General features: G+C 35.3%; 1 protein-coding gene across 2 annotated transcripts in view; it reads left to right on the top strand.

Moving 5' to 3' along the window:
• The window catches only part of TMEM67 (transmembrane protein 67), a 30,888-nt gene extending 10,760 nt beyond the window's left edge, over window positions 1–20,128 (top strand). The window contains exons 11-28 of one of the 2 annotated variants that reach the window (XM_056485137.1): window positions 1,727–1,792; window positions 4,557–4,713; window positions 5,098–5,221; window positions 6,060–6,165; window positions 7,938–7,994; window positions 8,090–8,188; window positions 8,594–8,692; window positions 9,020–9,106; window positions 9,757–9,856; window positions 9,958–10,097; window positions 11,572–11,712; window positions 12,181–12,261; window positions 13,461–13,577; window positions 14,753–14,869; window positions 14,952–15,056; window positions 15,405–15,507; window positions 16,524–16,666; window positions 17,126–20,128. In XM_056485137.1, the coding sequence (XP_056341112.1) occupies window positions 1,727–1,792; window positions 4,557–4,713; window positions 5,098–5,221; window positions 6,060–6,165; window positions 7,938–7,994; window positions 8,090–8,188; window positions 8,594–8,692; window positions 9,020–9,106; window positions 9,757–9,856; window positions 9,958–10,097; window positions 11,572–11,712; window positions 12,181–12,261; window positions 13,461–13,577; window positions 14,753–14,869; window positions 14,952–15,056; window positions 15,405–15,507; window positions 16,524–16,666; window positions 17,126–17,206 (1,923 nt within the window). In that variant the 3' untranslated portion in view covers window positions 17,207–20,128. The remainder of the gene's footprint in view (window positions 1–1,726; window positions 1,793–4,556; window positions 4,714–5,097; window positions 5,222–6,059; window positions 6,166–7,937; window positions 7,995–8,089; window positions 8,189–8,593; window positions 8,693–9,019; window positions 9,107–9,756; window positions 9,857–9,957; window positions 10,098–11,571; window positions 11,713–12,180; window positions 12,262–13,460; window positions 13,578–14,752; window positions 14,870–14,951; window positions 15,057–15,404; window positions 15,508–16,523; window positions 16,667–17,125) is intronic. The other variant, XM_056485138.1, reaches the window with a different exon arrangement.
• The last annotated feature ends 1,566 nt before the right edge of the window (window positions 20,129–21,694 follow it).

Here is a 21,694-nt window from a genome sequence, read left to right as displayed (position 1 = left end):
ACTGCCTTCATCCTTTGGACCAGTATAAATTTGGCATTTTGGAAAGTTCTGAAAAACAGTCATTTAGAACTACCTCTGTCTTCCATTCAGCATAATTGCTCATGTGGGTAGTTTCTTATTAAACCTCTTTTTCTTGTTGAGAAAAGTATATTCTTTAGCTCTTTGTCCACATGTTTATAGATGATGCTGTGAGTATGTCCCTATTAGATCCTGTCACCTATTTGCACACATCATGGTGGTGACAATCAAATCAGTGATTATGTCACTGTCAAGAGGGGTAGGAAAGCTGATCTGTACCATTTTCTTTGCATTGTCTTAGGAATTTTTTTGCTTGCTTATTTCTTTTGCTTTTAAATATAAAATGTACACTATGACTGGCATGTTCATAAGAGAAAGTTATAAACACATGCTGGGGGACTTTACATAGGAAGGGGGAATACTGGCTGGAGGTACCCTTGAACACTACACCCTCAGATTTCAGGGACACAGACATTCTACGTCAGCAGTGCCATGCTGTGTAGTTAGGCTGTGAAAAATACAAGTAAGCAGCAGTTAGAAAGTGCAATAGTAATTAATCTATCAGAGAGAACAATTGGCAGCTGCAACATGTTACAGAATAGAATTTGTTTAGCAGTCGAGTGGTGTTCTACACACTCTCAGTATTTCCCTAGGCAATACAATAGGAATGCTAACAATAGGAACACTAGCAAGAACAATTGGGAATTGTTGGTTCCTTTTCTGTTGGAGCACATCACTTCAAACACTTCAGTGTCTACAGAAGAGCAGCTGACATTCAGGATTTATTTTGTTATTGCCTCAGGATGAGCCATCTTGTGTCTGTGTCTCCAGTTTTAAGGAAAACTAGTGTTTAAGAGAACAGGTTACTAAGAGAGTTATTATGCACAAAAAATTATATATTCTGACATATAAATTTAGGTTTATCGGGGCACATTTATTTTCTAGGGCAAAGCTTTTAACAGCTATCAAGAGCCAATGGGAAAGGGATAGCTTTTCCATTCAAAGTCTCCTTTAATGTAATAGATTGTGCCTGATGATAAGACATCACAGTGCTAAAGTGGTTTCAATGCATAATTGTAGCAATTCCCAGAATTTCAGTTTCACACTAATAAAATTGTGTTTTATGGAAATTTAGACTTGGTTCTTATTTTGGAAAAATGGCTCTGCCCTCCACCAAATTATATGCTAATTCATTTTGGACCATTTTTTTCTGGATTTAGATGAATCTGCTGTTCTTTGCTGAAAATACAGGTGTATATTAAAAAAAAAAAAAGCTGTTACTTGCTGTAACTTTGATTCTCTGAGGATGCCAGCTTAAGAGAAACAGGGCTGTATGAATGTCAACTTCTTTTCTTATGGGATTCTTGAATTTAGCAAAGTCACTGATTGAGCTTGAGGGAACATAGTGCATTGAACATTCAGTCCACAGAAAGATTATTCTTGCCTGTTTGGATGCCGCTGTCCACAGATTATGGTGATGGAACTGAAGAATACTATGCAAGTATGAATAAGCTAAACCAGCATTTTAAGAACAACAATATCAGTAAAATAAATAATTGTGTTTCATCCCAAATAAATCCTTCTCTTATTAAAAAATAGAACAAAATATCTTTTGTGAGAACTCTGAATATGTAAGTGTTTGTAAATTTTTTTCACATGAAAAGACTATACTTTTGAATTAACCTAATTATAATTATATTTTATTCAGCTATGTCCTGATACCCAAACTAAATTGAATGCAGCTTATGTTTTTGGAACAACTTACCAACAAAGTGTAAGTAAGATATAAAATGCTATTTTGAATTTTGAATTAAGCCTCCTTATAAGTCATTAGTTACTCAGTGCATATTGAAGAATGTTTGGAGTTTAGGCATATGCTGCATATGGAGTCCTTTCTTGGGAAATTGAGTGAAATAAATGTAGGGTTTTTTAAATTATTTAACTACATTACAAAATTTGTTTACTACATAGCATAGTCACAATAAATTAAACTGGCCTTTGTGAGGTTGCTGACTTAGCAGTGGAAGAACACAGTGCTTGAATTATGACAGCCATATGCTTTGTATCATATCTCCTAATTTTCCTACTACCATCTTTGGCCAGTTTTCATATGAAAAGAAGGCTAATCCAGTCATGTCATGCATGAATATTGTTCCCATTTACTCTTTATTGTATGCCCTTATTTTAGTGAATTCAGTTAAGAGATTGAAAACATATTTTAATTGAACAGATGACACATCAGAGGAAAGAGATTCTTTAGCTGTCTTAACTGTGAAAAAAAACTGTTGGGGTTTTCACATTTTATTAAACACCAGGAAGGGAAAAGGGAATAGAACACTAAATTATGTCAGCCACAGAAATGCTTCTGCCAGCGATAAAGCTTCATTAATTTTTGTCACTTAATATGTTAAATGGGAAGGTGGTAGTCTCTTTGTCCAGGGAGTGGAGAAAGAAACATCATTGTAAAACTCCATATATGTGCATAGCATCTCATATATTAATATTGTTCATTAACTCATCTAACATTGAAAACCATTCCCCACATTATGTGTTGAAGTGTAAAAATACAGAACTCTGGCTGCTATTGAGATGGTGTGAAAGTCCTGGAAAGTAATAGCTGCCAAAGCTTAGTCTGGGAAATTTAAAGTGTTCACCAAATAACAGTGACAAATCATTAAATATTAAATATTTCTACTCTTCCATATTGTTTAACGTTGTTTAATTCATATTTCAGTATTTCAGACAGATTGAAAACATGTTCTATTTAGGATCTTTGAGCTAGTTGAGTATGGGGCTTTTTTTCTTTTTAAAATCTTTAGAGATATTGAGTCTGTTGTTAAGTATTAATAACAGTTAATATTGTTGGGTTTAAATAGATGCATCACTAACTTGAGTATTTTTAAATATAATTTTTGTCCATTGCATGCATTTTTTTTCCATGTGGCTTTGGAGAAAATATGGTTGACAAATTATATGAGTATTTAAAGATGCATGGTTGTTCACATGTGCAAGAAGCTACCTGCTTTCACATTTAATTTCTTCACACTATCACAGAGTGTTTGAGGTAGCCAGGGACCCAGGAGGCTGTCTTGTCCACAGGACAAGCAGGACCATGTAGTGTAGGTTGCCTAGGACCATTTCCACATGGTTTTTATCTCCAGGGACTGAGACTCCACAGCCTCCCTGGTTAACCTATGACAGGTGAAAACCCAGCTTATGATGCTCAGAGAGAACTTCCTGTTCTAGTTTATGCCCATTGCCTCTGGTCTTGTCACTGGGCACTGCTGCAAAGAGCCTGCTCTGCCTCATACACCCTCCCTTGTACAATGTTTGTACACAGTGATAAGATCCCCTGACCCTTCTTACCTCCAGGCAAAAGAGTCTCAGCTCTTCTTGGTAGCAGAGATGCTTCAGTCTCTTCCTCACCATAGTGGCCTTGCTGGACTCTATCAAGTAGTTTAGTTTCTCTCTTGTACTGATGGGCCCAGAACTCCATGACTTCAGCATTTATGTTTCTTGACTTTAGTGTTTACACTATTTCAAATTTTATGTCTGTGAGGTTTGCTAGGATATTTTTTACAAATCTGTTGAAAAATTTTAAGTTTTGTTCTCTACATTAGTTGTTCTAGTTAATTGCAATAATTTCCAAGAAGTTTGCCTAAAATTGTAAGTACTTTGTAATTGCTTGTAGACAGCTGGAATACCTTGTATATCAGTACTTCAGTAAAGCATTTGACACCATTTCCCAAGGAATTCTGCTCGTGACTTGGACAGGTGCAGTCTTCATGGGGTGAAAAAGTGGCTGATGTCAGGCCCAGAGAATGGTGACTGGTCACTGGTTGTTCCCCAGGGCTCAGTACTGGGGCTGGTCCTGTTTAACATCTTTATCAGTGATCCTGGCAAGGGGATCAAGTTAACCCTCAGCATGTGTGCAGCTGACACCAGATTGGGTGGGAGTGTTGATCTGCTGGAGAGCAGGAAGGCTCTGCAGAGGGGTCTGGACAGGCTGGATTGATGGGCTGAGGCCAGTGGTGTGAGGTGACAGGGCCAAGTGCCAGGTCCTGCACGTGGGTCACAACCACCTCATGCAGCACTCAGGCTTGGGGAAGAGTGGCTGGAAAGCTGCCCAGCAGAAGACCTGGGGTTTCTGTTTGACAGCCAGCTGGTGAAACATGAGCCAGTGCGTGCCCAGGTGGCCAAGATAGCATCCTGGCCTGTACCAGCAATTGTGTGGCCAGCAGGAGCAGGGCAGGGATTCTCACTTAGAAAGGACATTGAGGAACTGGAATATGGAGAGAGGGGCAATGGAGCTGGGGAAGGGTCTGGAGCACAAGTCCTATGAGGAGCAGCTGAGGGAGCTGAGAGTGTTTAGCCTGGAGAAATGGGGGTTGGTGCAGGACCTTGATGATTCTGTGATTCTCTCTTTTGTGAAGAAATGGGATGGATTCCACAATAATTTTGTAGGGAAGGAATCCAAAACTTGATAAAGTTGCTAAATGGTTAAAGTGATCTTTTTATTTTCACTTTTTTTCTTGCAGTGCAAAATTTCAGTTTCTAAGATTTTATTGGATTTTGCTAATCCAGTCTTTTATGACCTGTTCCTTGAATATAATGGTGGCAATGAACAGCAACAACTTTGGGCCGTGCCAGTTTTAAATTTGAATCTTCAATACAATGAAAAGTTTGTTAATCAAGGTAAGATGGTGATAGTAACATCTCTATGAATTTAAACAATCTGAAAACTTCAAACAGAAATAATCTATATTAATTACTGTTACTGTGTTGTGTTTAAAGATACCACAACACACCATAACTTGTTTCCATTTTAAAAATTCAGTATTTGTGGGGAAGTTCTGGTAGTTTAAGTGCGGGCTTTGGTTGCATTCACCATTCCAATCATTATTATGCAGAAATAAAATAATCTCATTTCATTATATATTTGTATAAGTTGAAAATAAACAATTTCATATCCTCAATAGCTACTTTGTGTTATACGATTACATGCATTGTTTCTAATACATTTCATTCTTTTTGTATGTTGAATTATGTGTCTGTGAAATGTGTCCTGTTTTTTCCTAGGCAATAATATGAACAACTGGCTTTTGACTCGCCGATTTTTTTTGGTGGATGCACTTAGTGGAAAAGAGAATGACTTGGGAAAACCACCAAGGGTAATTCGGATTGCTAGCAAAATAACAATAAGGTAATTAACTCATATAATATATAGTACATTCAGAAAATAAAGCCAATGGATTACAGTCTGCATTTTATTGTCTTAAAGTTGTTTTGTTATGTATTTTCTAATAAGTCTAATGTGTAATATGTGCTGCTTTTTCTATTGCATATTTGAAAATGGCAGGAATTTCCATAGGTTGTTCTGATGAGTGAAAGAAAGCAACATTGACTAGAGGGAGTTAAAATCACCATGATTCCCTTCCAGGTACAAGGATCAGACTATGTTTGCATAATGCAAATTAGCAGGTATTCAGTCACCTCTTAGAAGCAGGCATTGTCTGGAAGGATCTAAAAACTCCTCTGTTAATTCTTTTTTAATATGTGTGTTGCTGACTATACAAGGATATTATTTCATACTTCATATTCTTTTTTTTTGCAGTATTTTTGCAACATGTTGCCTATTCTGTTATACAATCCAGAATAGGCTTTTAGTCATATAATTGTGAGACTGCCTGTTAGGGTCATTACTGATTGCACATCTCAGCTGGAATATATTTTGGAAGAAACTTTTGTTTTCCTTCTTTATGTGATGTTCTCCTGTAACATGCAGACAGGTGAAGATTGATTTCTTAAAAGTAAACGATCCTTCTCATATTTTTTTTTAATATATTGCTGTACATGCCTTTGTACAATCCAGTTGCTTTTAAAATGTGAAGTGCCATGTCATTGGGTTAGAAATTCACATTTTATTGATCAGGTTGTTCTGTTCATTTGGTATTTTCTTGTAAGTACAAGTTTCAATGATTGCTTTCCAAGCACTCATCTGGGTTTTTTTGTATTAAAAATCGTACTCTGTATTTCTGCAGTATTCGTCTGGTATCTCATACACAGAGAGGAACTATCTACCCTCCTCTAATTACAGTTGGTTACACAGATGTGCTTGTCCAAAACCCTGAAACCCAGAGTGTGATGGTGAGATCTTTGTGCTACCTTAATTATACTTCTAGTTCTATTGGAATTTCAGTTTTTGGTAGTGGGTTATAAAAATCTAATAAGCAGTTTCTAGTTCTGATCAGTTCTGAAATTACAAGTTTTCACAAAAACCTTTTAAAACAAATCAGTTAGAAGTATTCTCTTTTCAATTTATCTTCAGGTTTTTTTTTTTACTTAAAACACTTAAAATTTGAGGTTGGTTTTACAATGCTAAATTAGGCTACAGTTCAAATAAAATTATTCACCCATAAAATAACAGATAAAAGACTATGCAGCACTGCAAGGAATTTATGCAAGGAATTAGTATTTTTATTTAGAGCAGTGCATTAAGAGGAAGTTATGACACAAACATTTCAGGTCACCTGTAGTTTAAGTTAAAATATTGGTAATATATTTAAAACATCCTTTAGTCTTTCATCTTTCTGTACTGAAAACCACCAAATCCTGCTGTAGCAGATGCAGAAGGGGCATTTCCTACTTGCCCTTTTGTCTGCCTTCATGGGAAGCGGCTCAGATGTCCCGTTCTTCTGTCTTGTTTGTGTGTTAGATCACACTGCATTAAAAAGTAAAAATGTTGATCTTAGGATGGTAGAATTAAAAAAAATTAATATTAGCATTTTCTGCTTGTCAACCTTCAACTGTTCAGGCTTCCAGTACAAACAGACATCTGGCTAGAATAAATTTGTGGTACTAGAAGCATTCCTTGAGTTCCATATTAGTTGCATGAAAGCAAGAGGATTAGAAAGATAGAAAAATCAAGGCATTTTTTTCCTGCCTAAGTGATGTCTTTAACTGCTGAGACAGCACTGTATCTAGAAAGTAATTCATTCAAAGGGTGATGGTAGGAACAGTTGTTTTCAGTTCCTCAATTTTCTGTCATATTATTTCATCCTTACATCTATGTGAGATCTATTGTCAATTTTGGATGTCTTGTTGCATTTAACAAATTTCATGCAACTAAAAAGATACATTGAATTTTGTTTCCAGTTTCTGTAAACACTGAGCTTGTAGTGGCTGAGGATAAGTGCATTGATAGAAGGAGGTCTGACAGGAACAAATGTTTGAAGAAGACAAGATGTAGGGAAGGAGGGATTGTTTGGTGGGGTGGAGGGGTGATACTCTTTTTCAACCTAATTAACAATGCTTTTTATTATCATGCTTGTGTTAAATTTAGCTGTGCAGCGACAAAAACTCAGGTCAGAATATTATAAAACCAAGCCAAACATTTTCTCTTCCATGTACAAATCTTTCAGACCAATGTCAAAAGAGATCTTAGGTTAAATTTAAGCTAGAGGGAACTATTTTGATGTTGCATGACAATTTTTATTTCATTCAAGCTGAAAAAGACCCAGTATCTGAGCTGTGCAAACTTACCATATAATTTTGCATGTAGTTACATCAAGGTTACCTTTAATCACTGATGAAAGGGAAAGTATCAAACATTCAGTTTCAGTTTCAGGAGGAAAAAAATCATGCACATTTGAAAGAATTACAAATAGGTATAGCTGGTAACTTGCAGATGGCAGGCACCCATACCCAGCATTACTGGTGGTAAAATCTGCAGCAGTACATGCTGGTACTGACCCTGATACCAGGTCATATGCAGTAAAAAAAAAAAATATGTGTGGTACTTGTACAGTAGCCCCAGGTAGGAATTCCCACCAGCTAAAACTGAAAACTACCTCTATCTGTAATGCCTGTAGCACTTCAGAATTTCTATGCATATTTACTTTTTGTATTTTAATATTCAGGTTTCTTTCGCAGTCAGCTATGAGATGAATCAGTCAGAGGCTCAGGTTCAGACTGATGTAAGTTGTAATTCCCTTTAATTTGTTGATACTATTATTTACTTCTATTTTTTGTGTTTTAAAACTATCTGCAAATAATTTTTGGTTATGTTCAGATTGCACTGGGTGTGTTGGGTGGACTGGCAGTGTTGTGGTCCCTTCTGAAGACTGCAGGCTGGAAGAGGCGGACAGGAAGCTCTATCATTGACTTGCAGGTATGAACAGCTGGCAAACTGAAATGGACATCTCTTCTTCTCTTTAAGGGCACCTTTATTGTCATTCTCTGTGATCATAACTGAGGGTAACTGAAATAATTTCTAGCCTAGCTGCATAGAACTGTTCCCCAGAGTTAAGGAGGTAGGTTTTTGCATTCTTGTTAATTCTAATATTGTTGTTCAGGAAATACTGCTCTAAAAATTTACAGGACTTTTCATGTAAGAGTTTCAGCTAGTGAATATACCATAAATATATAACCTCAGTGGAAAGCTTTTGTTCAGGGCTACTTTTCACTATTAGAGTTTCCTATGTGTGCTACACAACATTTTATATGAATGCATTATGGACATATGCATTAGTTAATTAGCTTTACAGATGTCTACAGCATGTTTTTATAATTGCAGACAGTTTTCAAGTTCTTACTGTTCTATGCTGGAGACCTTGCCAACGTTTTCTTTATCGTCACACTGGGCACGGGGATTTATTGGCTTGTATTCTTCAAAGTAAGTGTCTTTCCAGATTTGGATGTATGAAAACCTAGTAATACTAAATATATTTTTACATGGACATTAATTTTCTTTTTTCTTCTTTTTTTTTCTTGTCAGACTATTGAGGCAAGTTATATATAATATTCTGTTTTGTGTGCTTAAATTTTGTGTTCACCTGTTTCCTTTACTTAGAATTTGTTGTACTTGCCATCTCCTTATTAGTCATTTAAATTTTTTACACATTCATTGATCTTTTTCTGGAAAAGCTTATTCACACTTAAGCATTTATTATGTTGTCATGTATGCCAGGTGTACTGTTTCAATGTAACTTCTCAATTATAGGCTCAGCAGTTTGTATCTGTCCTTTTACCTCTTCCATCTCAAGAAGAAGATTTTGTTACATACATAGCATGTGCGTTTAGTTTAAAGGTAAATAATTTTTTCCTCACCATAAAATACATGACAGCATGCTTCTGTATATGTTCAGTAGGCTTGTTTTTAAATATCTTCTACATTTATTAGTTGTTAGAGTGTACATGTTATGTCCTAATAGTTATGTTCTAAGAATTAAGTCATTTTTCCATAAAAATTTATTTTGTGGAGTCTTTATAGGAAAATAAATGTCTCAAGAAGGTCACAAGAGAAAGAATGAAAAATAATTCTTTCAAGGATAAAGGTGTAAAGAAACCCAAATAGAATAGCATCATACAAAGAAAGCAAGTACTTCCATTTAAAGTGTAATGTAAATGCCATGAGTTCCTGATTAGAAAGAAGACAGATCCAAATAATTATGTTCAAATATGTAGAATTCTGAGTGCAGGTTAGTAGATTATGGGGAAATAGTCAGTTTTTTCAATTTGTTACTTTGCTGTATTTTCTTCATAATTTTGGACATCATCACGTGACTTACCATTATTACAAGCTTTTAAACAAACAAAAAAATATCAAAAATTGGTCATAAATTTGCAGTTTCATGTATAATCAAGCTATTGATTGTTATGTTTAATGAATAATCCACACAGTGCCTATTCCTCCATCTTTGTGTATATGCTGTTTCTGTCCTTACTTTTCTCTCTTAGGCTCTGCAATTTTTACACTTACTGGTTTCACAGCTTGCTGTTGATATTTTCTTTATTGACTGGGAAAGACCTAAGGGCAAAGTTCTTAAAGCAGTTGAAGGTAATTCAAACGATGCTTGTTTGTATAAGCAGCTTTGGTGAAATTCAGATATTACTCTCAGATATTAAATTTCAGAGCTTTACTGTATGTACTCTTTTTAGGTGAAGGTGTTACTAAAAGTGCTGCTGCGCCTGTGAGCATATGGAGGACATACTTTATAGCAAATGAATGGAATGAAATTCAGACAATTAGGAAAATAAATCCTCTCTTTCAAGTGCTTGCAGTTCTTTTTTTTCTGGAGGTAATATTACTATTATTATTAGTATTATTATTATTATTATTACAACTCACAACCAGAGTGTAACATAAGGGTCTGATGTTTAATTCTTGCATTCTGTGTGGTAATAATGAATCACCTTTAAATTCATTTGAAATCATGTAATTTAGTAAAATAATTATTTTGATGCATTTTAAAATTTATATGGATGTATAGGTCATTGCAATATTTCATTAAGGAAGACTTAAAAAAAATCCAACCTTTAATTACCTTGGAGATCTTTGTTAGTTTTGTTTGGGTTTTTTTAACGTAATGAGTTACCTTAGAGGGATAGATCTGTGTACACACTTGATTCTTTATTTGCCTACTAGCACCCTCCTGCCACAGTCTACAGCTTTATTTCTGATTTCATATTTGTCTGAACTGAGCTTCCTTCCTGCTGATTTGCTGCAGTGCCCTTTTATAATGCAGGAAATAGAATGTGCCAGTTCTGTTCCTGATGGCAGTATGCCTTCAGTTACAGCTTGAGGATATGTGAGAAACTGTGCTTTAGCTTTTAAAAATATTTGGGCTTGTTTCTTTTGTAGGTAACTAATTTTTTTTTTTTTTATCTTGGGAAGTATTCCTAAAGTGTGCAGCATATAATTGTTTTTTGTGAGGTTCTTATACCTATTTTAACACTTTTATTCAATTTTATAGTCCTTTTAAACTTTTTCCTTTTAATTAAATAATGGAAGTCCTGAAACTTCCTTCATTCACTACGTGATCATTTTTGCTGTTGGTAAGCATCCAGGGCCAACTTAGGTGCGATATTAAATGAGAGAGAGAGAAAAGAGAGCACCTATTCTTACTGCATGCTGCAGCTACCTGAAAGGAGGGTGTAGTGAGGTGGGTGTCTCTTGTCCCAAGTAACAAGCACTAGGACATGAGGAAATGGTGAACCCACCACCAGTGTATTTTGGTGCAACTTTTGTTCTGAAAGATTTTCACTTATATTTCACCTCTTAAGTGTTTCAACACATAGTGCTCCTCTCATCTTTTTTAGTTTGGAATTTTTCTAGATTTTTTGTTTAAAATAGATAACGGAGGGAAATATATTTGTTTTCAGTACAAACAAAAGAAATCAGTCTTTTAAGAGTTGTAAAACAAAATTTGCTTTAACACTGGAATATATAGAACTAAAAAGCTGAAATTTGGCAGAAGTTATATCCCTATGCAGTACAGCAGTAGAATCTTTTGGAGTTTTTCAGTAAAAGCCAATATTGACTTTTTGTGAGATTGAACTGCATGTTTTTTAATTTATGTATCAACCCATTTATGTACAGGTTATGTTTTAATTATGTGTCACACAATTGAGCTCCATCATAGTGAGCGGGCTACTATTCCAGGTCCATTTTTCATTATTTTTTCTTACTTCCTGTTATGATGGAAACAACAGGATCCTAATTAATACTATTCATTCTCACCTGTTGTCATATTGATTTTCTTTTCTCTTCAGGTGGTGGGATTTTCAAACCTGGCTTTAATGGATGCTTCTTCCAGCCTTGCAAGAAGCAGTGAGAGCTACATAGCTCCCTGGAGCCGCATTTTAAGATTTGGTGTGTCTGCTGCACTCTGGGTAGCCATTGCCATCCTACAAGTATGTAAAACACATGACATCCTGAATTATCATTTTTAGGTTGGTTCTTGGAAGCTAGAATAAATCATTAGACTGTCCAAACTGCTTATCATAGCATGGGATATATTCTTAACTGTTATGTTTAGTTGTTTTAGCGTTTTGGGACTCAGAGTGAATCTTCTGAGATATGAGACATCTGACTTTGGAATCAGAATTTTAATCCTCTCAAAGATGTGAATTGATGCAAATACTTTGTTTTATTTTAAGTAACTTTGAAGCATCTGAAGTTCAAAATAAAAAGCAGGTTCTTACTACAACTTTACTTCTTAAAGGAAGTAGTATGTCAATCCCATTTCATTAAGTCCAATGCAATGGTGGTCTCTACAGAATTTATCTATTATTTATGGGTGTGTTAAGTGGTGAAATTAATTGCTTAATAATGTCAAATCTGATGACCTAATAAAAGAAAATTTGGTTGATTTATTCCAGGTTATATTTTTTGCTGTGATTTATGAAAGATTTGTTGAAGATAAGATAAGCCAATTTGTTGATTTGTGTTGCGTGAGCAATGTAAGTATTTCTTTCTCTCATTTGTAGTGTGGCATTTTAAATAGAATAGTACTTAAGATAGTTGTAAGAATATTAAATAATATTTATTCATTTAATTTAGATTACTAGTTAACAGCCAAAGCTGATGTTTCCCTCAGCTCATTTTATTGGTGAACTTGCAAGATTTCAATTAAACTTTAATTGGAAAATTATTTCAGAAGCATAGATATCAATGTGTTCTTTCAGACATCTGATTTTGGGGTCTTTGGTTGTTTTTCTCTTTTTTTTTTTAGTTTAAATTGGTTACACATGCTGATACAGAATTCAAAAGTAAGAAGTTATAACAGAAATTAGGTGTGGAACCATTTACTGCCATTGTGTATACTGGTTTGTGTTTTAGTCCTTCTGACTTGCAAGTGTCTTGGTTTTATTTAATACATATATCTCCAGTTTCTGCTCCTGTCTTGTGCTTGTCCCTCAACTGCTGAACTTAATTTTGTCCCTCTTAACAGTTACCACCTTTTGCATGCATTTTCTCTTACTCACATCTGGACTTCTTCTTTACATGTGGGTTTGGAAGCTTTTGCAGGAATTCCCTTTTAACCAAAGAAGAGTGCAGTCAGAACAGATTGGATTACCTTATTTGTCCAGAACTTCTTAGAAATAACAATTTACCTCTTTTATCAATCTTTCCAGCCATGGTTATTCTTCTTCTGTGAAACACCCATTTAATACCTGGGTTGTAGAAAAGAATTAGTTTTGGAGTTTATGTGATATGTAAGCATTGTATCATAGTGAATGAAGTTCTGTTAAGTACAGTCTTTTAGGAGTTCAACTGGAATCATGCATATGTGTTATGTAGCACAGAAATAACCTTTGAATCAAAATAAAATCTAATAGTTTTAACTTCTTGGCTCAAGGGAATTAAGCAGCAGCAGATCCTTGCTGCTAAACTAATAAACTAAACTAATAAAATTATTTAGTTGATAAACTAAACTTGAAGCTAGTATATGTTTCTAGTTACATATAGATAAAACTAATCAGTGAAAGAGTTGCTAAATATTTTTCTCCCACATATTTTTTCAGTACCTTCAGTACCTACAAATACTTTGTATTTGTAGCAGGGCTAGCTGATTTGAGTGAATTTCGCTATTAATTCAGAAGATCAAAAATAAAATTATAATTGTTGATTAAAATATTCTCTCTTCCCCATCTCTTAGATTTCAGTGTTTCTCTTGTCACACAACTGCTTTGGTCATTATATCCATGGTCGCTCAGTGCATGGACATGCTGATACCAATATGGAAGAAATGAATATGAACCTGAAGAGAGAAGCAGTAAGTAAAAGTATTCAAGTTTATTCCTGCTCAGTTATTTATTTTATATAAAGACAATACACCTTTGCATTATGGATCTGCAGGTGTGCACTACATTGAACCATGTTACTTAAAGATGGCAGCTGTTGGTATGTAAATATATGAGTCAGTAGTTCTTTTAACTAGTTCTTCATCTTTCTTTTTCTTTACTATTTCATTGTTACTTCTTCACATTTCAAGGATACAAAATTCCTGTTTCTCTAAAAAGTTTTTTTCATGTATTTAAGAACCTTCTTTTCAATATTTAAGCTTTTTATAAGGTCACAGCCACATTCAAAAAGGTGCATACCAAAAAGGTTTCATAAAGAGACAGATCTGAAACACTAATACAGAAACTCGCAGTCAATTCTTTTATTTCACCTCTTTACTATGGTGATACAGTCCATTCTTTATAGAAATTAATTTGCATATGTATTTTTCCTAGTTTGTCATATGTTGTATCTTTGCTGCAAGATCAGGCAAATATAAAATGTCTAGTACAAGAGGCTGCATGAAATTTCATGACATCTTGTATCTTTTTAGGGACAACTAAGAAAGTATCTTAAATAAGGACATTGCTTTTTCAATGTTAAGTGGACAGAAAAAACCATAACCATGTGAAAATTAAATCTCAAACACTTGAAATACAGAGGAGTCTTATTAATAATGTTTTTCACTTATGTGTTCCTACAATTTTTTTCCTAATTGATTATTTTAATATAATTTTGGGGAAAACAGGGGGTTTCCCCATGAAGATGTCGAATTTTTTTATTTTCTTGGGGTTTCTGAGATGTATTAAATTTGATCTGAGAAACACATGGGAAAAAGTCAGGAATTCAAAAAGAGTGAGACAAGTATAGAAGAAATAATAGACCTAAAAGAAAGTTCTTCAGAATAAATATCAGAATATGTATTATTAGAAAGTAATGAACTGAACACAGGTGAGAAGAGAAATATGACTTTGCAACAGCAGGGGTCAGGATTTCATGTCATAAGGAAATCTTGCTGCAGTAGAACAAGAGTGCAGTGGATTAAAATATATAGAGATATTAAGTATTATCTAGACAGTGAAAGAGAGGAAATGAAAAGATTTTGGCTATTTTTGGGTCTATGAATGACATTAATAATGCTAATTTACAATTGCTTTAATTATATAGGAAAATCTGTGTAGTCAGAGAGGTTTGTTACCAAACACAGATGGCCAGACATTTCAGATTTCCATTTCAAGAAAAATGCGACTGCACTACGACTGGATTCATGAAACCTTAACAAGAGTAAGTGAGATATTGGTGTTCTTTAAATGTTATTTAAAATATGAAATTTTTCTGTTAACGTCTTGGTCTTGTTGTATTTCAGAAACGTGGTCCTACCAGGCTCTTGGACTCATCTGCAAATACTTTTGAACAAAGCACAAGGGCCTATAACGCCATGAACAAATTTCTCAGTTCTTTTATTGATCATGTATGTATATTGACATTACTCTATCAAGGAAAATGCACTTATTCTAAGTACAGACTAATAATTGCAAATCTGAAGGACTGTAATTCCTCTTTAAGTGTATATGCTTTAAGGTTTATTGTTAAAGATTTTATTGCATACAGAAAAGTGCTTCATTCAAAAAAAAACCCATACAATTAGAGTGCTGTCCATCAGTGCAGACTGCACTTAAAAATGACAAATCCTTTTTTATTATGTACTCATTTTTGTCTTGGGTTTTGTTTCATTCACAAAGGTCTAAATAGCTGCACTTCATTTTGTAGCAAGTTTGAAATAATAAAGCAAGAAGTGTTGTTTTTCTTTTTCTTACAGGTTCATAAAGAAATGGATTATATTGTTAAAGATAAATTGCTTCTTGAACGACTTCTTGGCATGGAGTTCATGGAACCAATTGAGAAAAGTATTTTTTATAATGGTAAAAAGATGTGTGGTATTTGTACTATTTTAAATATCATGGTTTCTGTGTAGATTTCTTTCCCAGGTTTTACAATCTAAAAAGGACTTTGCAGCAGGAGGTATCATTGAAAGACTGCTTGTGAGGGAGGCATTTAAGAGAAGTTATTTAGGTTACAGAAATCCTGTTTATAAATTGTTATTTGACTGTGATGTTTTTTATTTAAGGCAGATGAAAGTGACAGATGTGCACATGTGTACAGATGTTGGTGTTTATGAAATTCATAATCATAAGCATTGATAGAAATACATTGTTTGATAGTCTAGATTGCTATGGTTTCTAGAAGTTTAGATATAAATCAGGATGTCATGGTACTGAAATACACAGTTACCATGAAAATACACCATTTCAAATCAAACTTGTATTGGACATTTTTCGAAAAAAAAGGAAGAAGAAAAAGAATATGTTTCCTGTAATTGTTTAGATATTTTTTTTGCCTTATAGAAGTGGTGTTTTTTTATAAAATAAAGAGGTAGATAAATGGTCCAGAGTACTTTGGCTATGAGAAAGGTACTTTAACCTTAAAAGACCTATTTTCTGGGGAACCATTAAACAAGAATAATGCTAAGCTTTGAACCTCCTCCTAGATGAGGCACTAAGCATATGTTTTTATGATTTTGTTGAGTTGGGGCCAGAGCTAATAGTTACTAAAAATTTCAGTGACAAGGAAGTTACATCTGCTTCTTTGTTTAAAACAACTTTTAAAAATAATCTGATTGAGATTTCAGGAGTAAATAGAGTTCTGTGTGACACATGGGTTTTACCTATTGTGTTCATGAGTATGATGCCATTTTATAAATGAAAAGTTTGTACTGTTTTTCAGTAGAATGACAGGACTATCTCTGTGTTGCCATAGTATGTCATAAATTGCTCTATCTCTGATTTTCCTTTTTCTTATCAGTTTCCTCAGCATGGTCTGGTGAACTCCACAAACTTGCAGCTCACAGATTTTTTTAAAAAATGTTTTCTTTCCATAGATGAAGGACAGTCTTTCAGTGATGTTCTCTATTATGGCAATGAAACAACACTGCTCATCTTTGATATCCTGTTTTTCTCAGTTGTGGATTTAGCTTCCCAAAGTTTTGTTTTAGCAGCTATTCTAACATACTTGCAACAAGAGGTAAATTTCAATTTAAGAACAAAGTAATATTTTTTAAATGGGAGTCAGTATGGCAGTTTAAATACTTAACTAGTTAATAAATCCAGTGAGTTAGCAATGTGCAGTGAGAGAAGATTAAGATTATTCTGAGACCTTATAAAATAGCATTTTTATTTATTTTGTAAAATAGACTTGTGAGAAATTAATTTTGTTCACATGGTGATCCTGAATGAAAAGTTTACAAATAATTTTCAGTAGAGAACATTAATATCTGTTAAAATTAATCTCACACATTCTATCATAATTTAGAGTGGAAAGGTAGTGGAAATGTTTTAAAAATGCTAAAGGAAATTAAGCATCCAATTAATCTTATTTATGATTTAAAGATTATCTATAGTTGCTATTTTATGTTAGATATTGAAACTTACTAGTGTAAGTATTTCTTCATTAATACATGTTTGTCTTCCAAAATGTTCTTAGATATTTAGGTTTATTCGTAATACACTTGGGCAGAAGAATTTGGCATCCAAAACCTTGGTGGATCAAAGATTTCTCATTTAATTGAGAAGATGAAAAACTGTTACGGATTTAATCATGGAAACTATGAACATGATCAAAGCGTCTCTGACCTGCAGATTAATTTTTCAACAATAACTATGTGATGGGTTTGAAGCTTGTTATATTTTTTATTGGGTGGTATTAAGCTTTATTTTTATGTATTTGTAGTTTATTTTTTTTAAATTTGTGAACACTAAGCCATAGGCCTTTAAAAAGAAAGGTACATGTAAATAAGACAGAAGTAATCTTACTGTTGTTATTATTAGAATAAGATAAAAGTTATTTTATGGCTTTTGATGTGGACCACAGACTTTGAGGCAACAATTGGAGCATCTGACTGACAGGAGAGGTTGCCAACTCTGAAATTCTCTGAAAATAATTAAAATCTTTTTTCTTTTTTTTTTGAAGTTGTTTTGAGGTATAATGTTCAGTAAATATATGTCAAATTTTACACAGTACAATTGAATTAAGTTAATGTTTCAGGAGGAATTTTTAAAGAACACTTATTTGCAGTGACTCCCACTTGAAATTTTAACGTTTCTGTCTTGTGTCACACAGTATTGTATAATTCTGTCTCTTCTCTTGGAGTTTATCATTGTTTTTTTTGTGTGTGGCTTACACATGACATCCCAAAGATGAGGTACAGTGATGTTACAGTGATGTAGAGAAAGAGGCTATAATAGAGCAGAGGAGATGGTCATCAGCATTTGGGATTTGTTCTTGATCATCTGTCTTGTGATGCAGGATATTCAGGGAAACAACAGTAATTATTCCATTCACTTTTTCCACAAAAGTGAAATGGAAGCAAATTTTTTAAACCTTTTTAGGATTGTTTTCACAGGTGCTTATGGTCTTTTAATTTTCTGATTTTATTATCTTTAGATATAACAGAGACCATGATCATTTTACCATCATCATATTTTTGGAATTTAGAAGAGTTAATAATTACTCAAGTGCCAAGGGAGATTGTGAATGGCCTTCAAATCACCTTTAACTGAGGTGTCTACCTCCCATTTTTATCACTGAAAAGTCTCCCTACCTTTTTATACTTAATGTTTTGTCAGTAGATGGTTAAACATGAATAGTGTTGGCTGGGTTTATAGCTGTTACTTGTCTTTAGATGATTCAACAAGGGACTTAAATGAGCAAAAATACCAGGAAAATACCAGTCAACATCATCTCATATTTATTCTGAAACAGAGACTGAGGACATGATCAGTTGAACTTAGCAGATTTCCAGTGCAGACATGCTTATCTGACTTGAAGCAGCATTGAATTTCAGATGGTTTTTGGCCTCATAAAGAGGAACATGTTCTCATGTTGGTACCATGTCATATCAAACTGAGAGTAGCACGGACATAAATCTCAGTCGCTATTGCTCCACTGCATTTGCTTTGGGTGTTGCAAAGCCTGTGTCACTTGCTAGTCCAGTACAGTTGTATTGAGTGATAGAAAGTTTCTGCCAGTAAGGTTGTGAACAGAAAGAGATCTAAAAAGTTAGTTTGCAGTGGAACATCCATTTTTTGTGCAGTTTAGCATGGGCATTGCCATTTCATGCTTTCCTTGCTTCTTTCTGCTTATGGACACAATTCTTAGTTTGTTGGTGCACACTCTGCCTCAGAAAAGGTGGGCATACAAAATTTCTAGTGGAGTGCAGTGTTGAGGATAAATAAAATTAAGGTTGTTGTACTTACGATGAGTATAGTAACTAAAGTGTCCATTAGGTTCTGGATCTGTTTAAACAGCCAAAAACCATATTTGCACTGGGAACCGTGACTGTATGACCTCATTAGTTGTGAGGTTTCTTGTCAGTGATCTACTGAGAGCCAAAACTGTAAATTAAGCTAAGGAGCCATCTGAAAAATATTCTGCAGTAGGACATTCACAAGGCAAAGTTAGCCTCACCTGGAGTCCATGTATTTATTTGGTGGATATCTTAGCATAGCTTAACTAAACTTAAGTCCTTACAGTCCTTACTTTGCAGTTCTACTGCAAAGTCAGTGTATGAGAGGTAGTAAAATCTGTGTCATGTGACCATATTTACTCCAGCTAACAGATGTGACTAAAGGAGTGTAGGGAGTTGCTGAGGTCCATTAATGAGCAAGGGTGACCTAATACTGGTCTTTAGACCAATAGAACTGCACATCACTGTCAGTGGTCACAGGCACACTTGTTCTCTCTGAATTCTGGTGATGTGTTCATGATCATGAAGTTTTTCCAGTGAATACCTTGACAATACCTTCTCCAGACTGGTCAGATTTATGACCACCTCCCATCAGAGTACCTAAACTGACTAGACTTGGGTGAATCAGAGAATGTTTGAAAGCAGAATGAAGATGTGGTTGTGCCATCTGTAGATGTGTGGATTTAATTAGTTCAGTTTTTATCAGTTCAGTACCAGCAGACATGGAGACATTTCAATATGTGGGCTCTCACTCTACCCTGTTCTCAATGCTTGTGCTAACCAGCTACACCTCTCCATGCAAAACTCCTGCTTTGAGTTTGCTTTAGATATTCCTTTAATTAGCTGCTGCACAGTAGGGCACGTGAAAGCTTTAATGACCTTGCATTTTGCAAGAACTGTTGCTAAAAGCAACTCTTCTTAACAGATAAATGATAAATTAATCTAAAAACTTCCTGTCAAAACAGTTCAGTCACTTGGCCCTCTCTCTTTCTCTTCAGTGTACATGGTATTCTGTTTCACTTTCTTTTTCCAGATAATTTGTCTAAAATGTTAATATAGCTAACATAGGCACTCTCCATGATTTAGGAAATAATTACAGGAGTCAAAAGCTCCAGGAATTCATAGAAGCTTTTCTTCACTCTTGCTGTCCAATGAACTTGGAATGGGTTGACTGAGCTTTGTTCCCCTATTCTTTGATATTTGTTCAGGAAATATCAAGTTTGATATTTGTTCAAGAAATATCCTTTGTGATTGTATTATCAGCTTAATGTTTTTTATTTTTTTTAATCAATATGCATCTATAATGTGTTGTTCATGTGATGAGTGTCTTTTAGGTTTCTAAATGTTCTGTTTGCCCACATGACATTTCAGTCTCTCCTGTCTGTTTCTCTGAGCAATAAAAAAAATGTCAAAGATTTGAAATGGGTTTTTTCCCACTCATTAATTGAGTTGATCCAAACCTACAACATGTTTCTTCTTCCATGCACATGAGAGTAAAGCCAGAGGCTGCTGCTGGTTCTACAGCCCAGAGAAGCTCTGTCAGAACAACTGTGAGAAAGGGGTTTTGCAGCCCATGGAACAATGGAAGGTATGGTTTTGGATTGCCAAAACTAATGGGATGAGATAGTTGTTTTTTGCCAAGTTAAATACCAAACAAATTATTTCTACAAATAATTAAAATTTGTGTGTACAGACGAGGTACAGTAACTTCAAAAATATGTTAAAATGTACACGTTTCATTTACTGGTGAGGACTTGCCGTTTTACTATGACATTCATTTGAATGGTAGGGGCAGGTGTGTGACTGAGGTAAACCCTACCAGAGGTGAGAAGTGGAGCTGGCAGTGTGCTCAGCTTCCACCCTCCCATCAGCTGCTGCAGCACAGTGATGCCAGCCAAGCCCAGCTCGAGGGGTTTTAGTTTGCTTTTCCTGTTTTCAGCAGGAGTGTTTGAGCAGTGGGTGAAGGGGACAGTGACATTGTTACACATTCCTAGGAAAATTACACATAAATGCATAGTGGAAGGAGTTAACTACCAAAACTCTCAAAACTGGTCTCCCTCAACACTACCTAGTTTCCCCTAATGCTTTTTCTCTACCCAGTATCACGCCTATTTCTCCTATACCTTTTCACTAATTAAAAGCACCGTTCAACTCTCCTGTGCCCCAAGCCACTGCCTTCAGGCAGTGACTGACACAACCTCTTCCATCACCCCATCACTCAGCTGAGATGCAGATCCTGCCTTCCCTTTCTGCAGGTCTGGCACCCAGGCTCTGCTGGGGCAGCTGCTGCCTTTCTCCACTTCCCTTGGCAAAGGGGGAGATGTGACCTCAGGAGGAGAATGCTGCTGAGCTGAGCAGCACTGTGTGCCAAGGTGTGCCTCAGGGTTGCAGCACAGGTTCTTTGGTGACAAGAATGAAAATCCAAACATAGCCTTAAAAGTCAAATTAAAAGCCTGAAATCCCAATTTCTGTGTATGTCTAAAAGAAGGAATGAAATCAAGACAAAAAAAACCCTGCTCTTTGAGCACTGGCTGCCCTCCAGCTTTGCCTCTTCTATTGCCTACATACATCTCCATCCCAGAACACCACCTTCCTTCCTTCCTTCCCACCTCTTACCCTGACACAGCAGACAGATGACCCCTGTGAGAAAGTCACAGTCCTTGCTGGCCCACCTCTGGCTGCCAAAGGGAGCGGGGCTGTGGATGATGTCCTGCAGGCAGGGTGGCCAAGCTGTGCCAGCCTCCATGGTCACAAGGGTGGGGAGGACCTGGATCCACAGGTTGGGCTGGAGATCCTGGAGCCTGTGG

This window comes from Oenanthe melanoleuca, chromosome 2, assembly GCF_029582105.1.
Source record: "Oenanthe melanoleuca isolate GR-GAL-2019-014 chromosome 2, OMel1.0, whole genome shotgun sequence".
Classification (NCBI taxonomy): Eukaryota; Metazoa; Chordata; class Aves; order Passeriformes; family Muscicapidae; genus Oenanthe; species Oenanthe melanoleuca.
The sequence above is the reverse complement of the archived record's forward strand: the minus strand, read 5'-3'. Positions and strand labels throughout refer to the sequence as shown.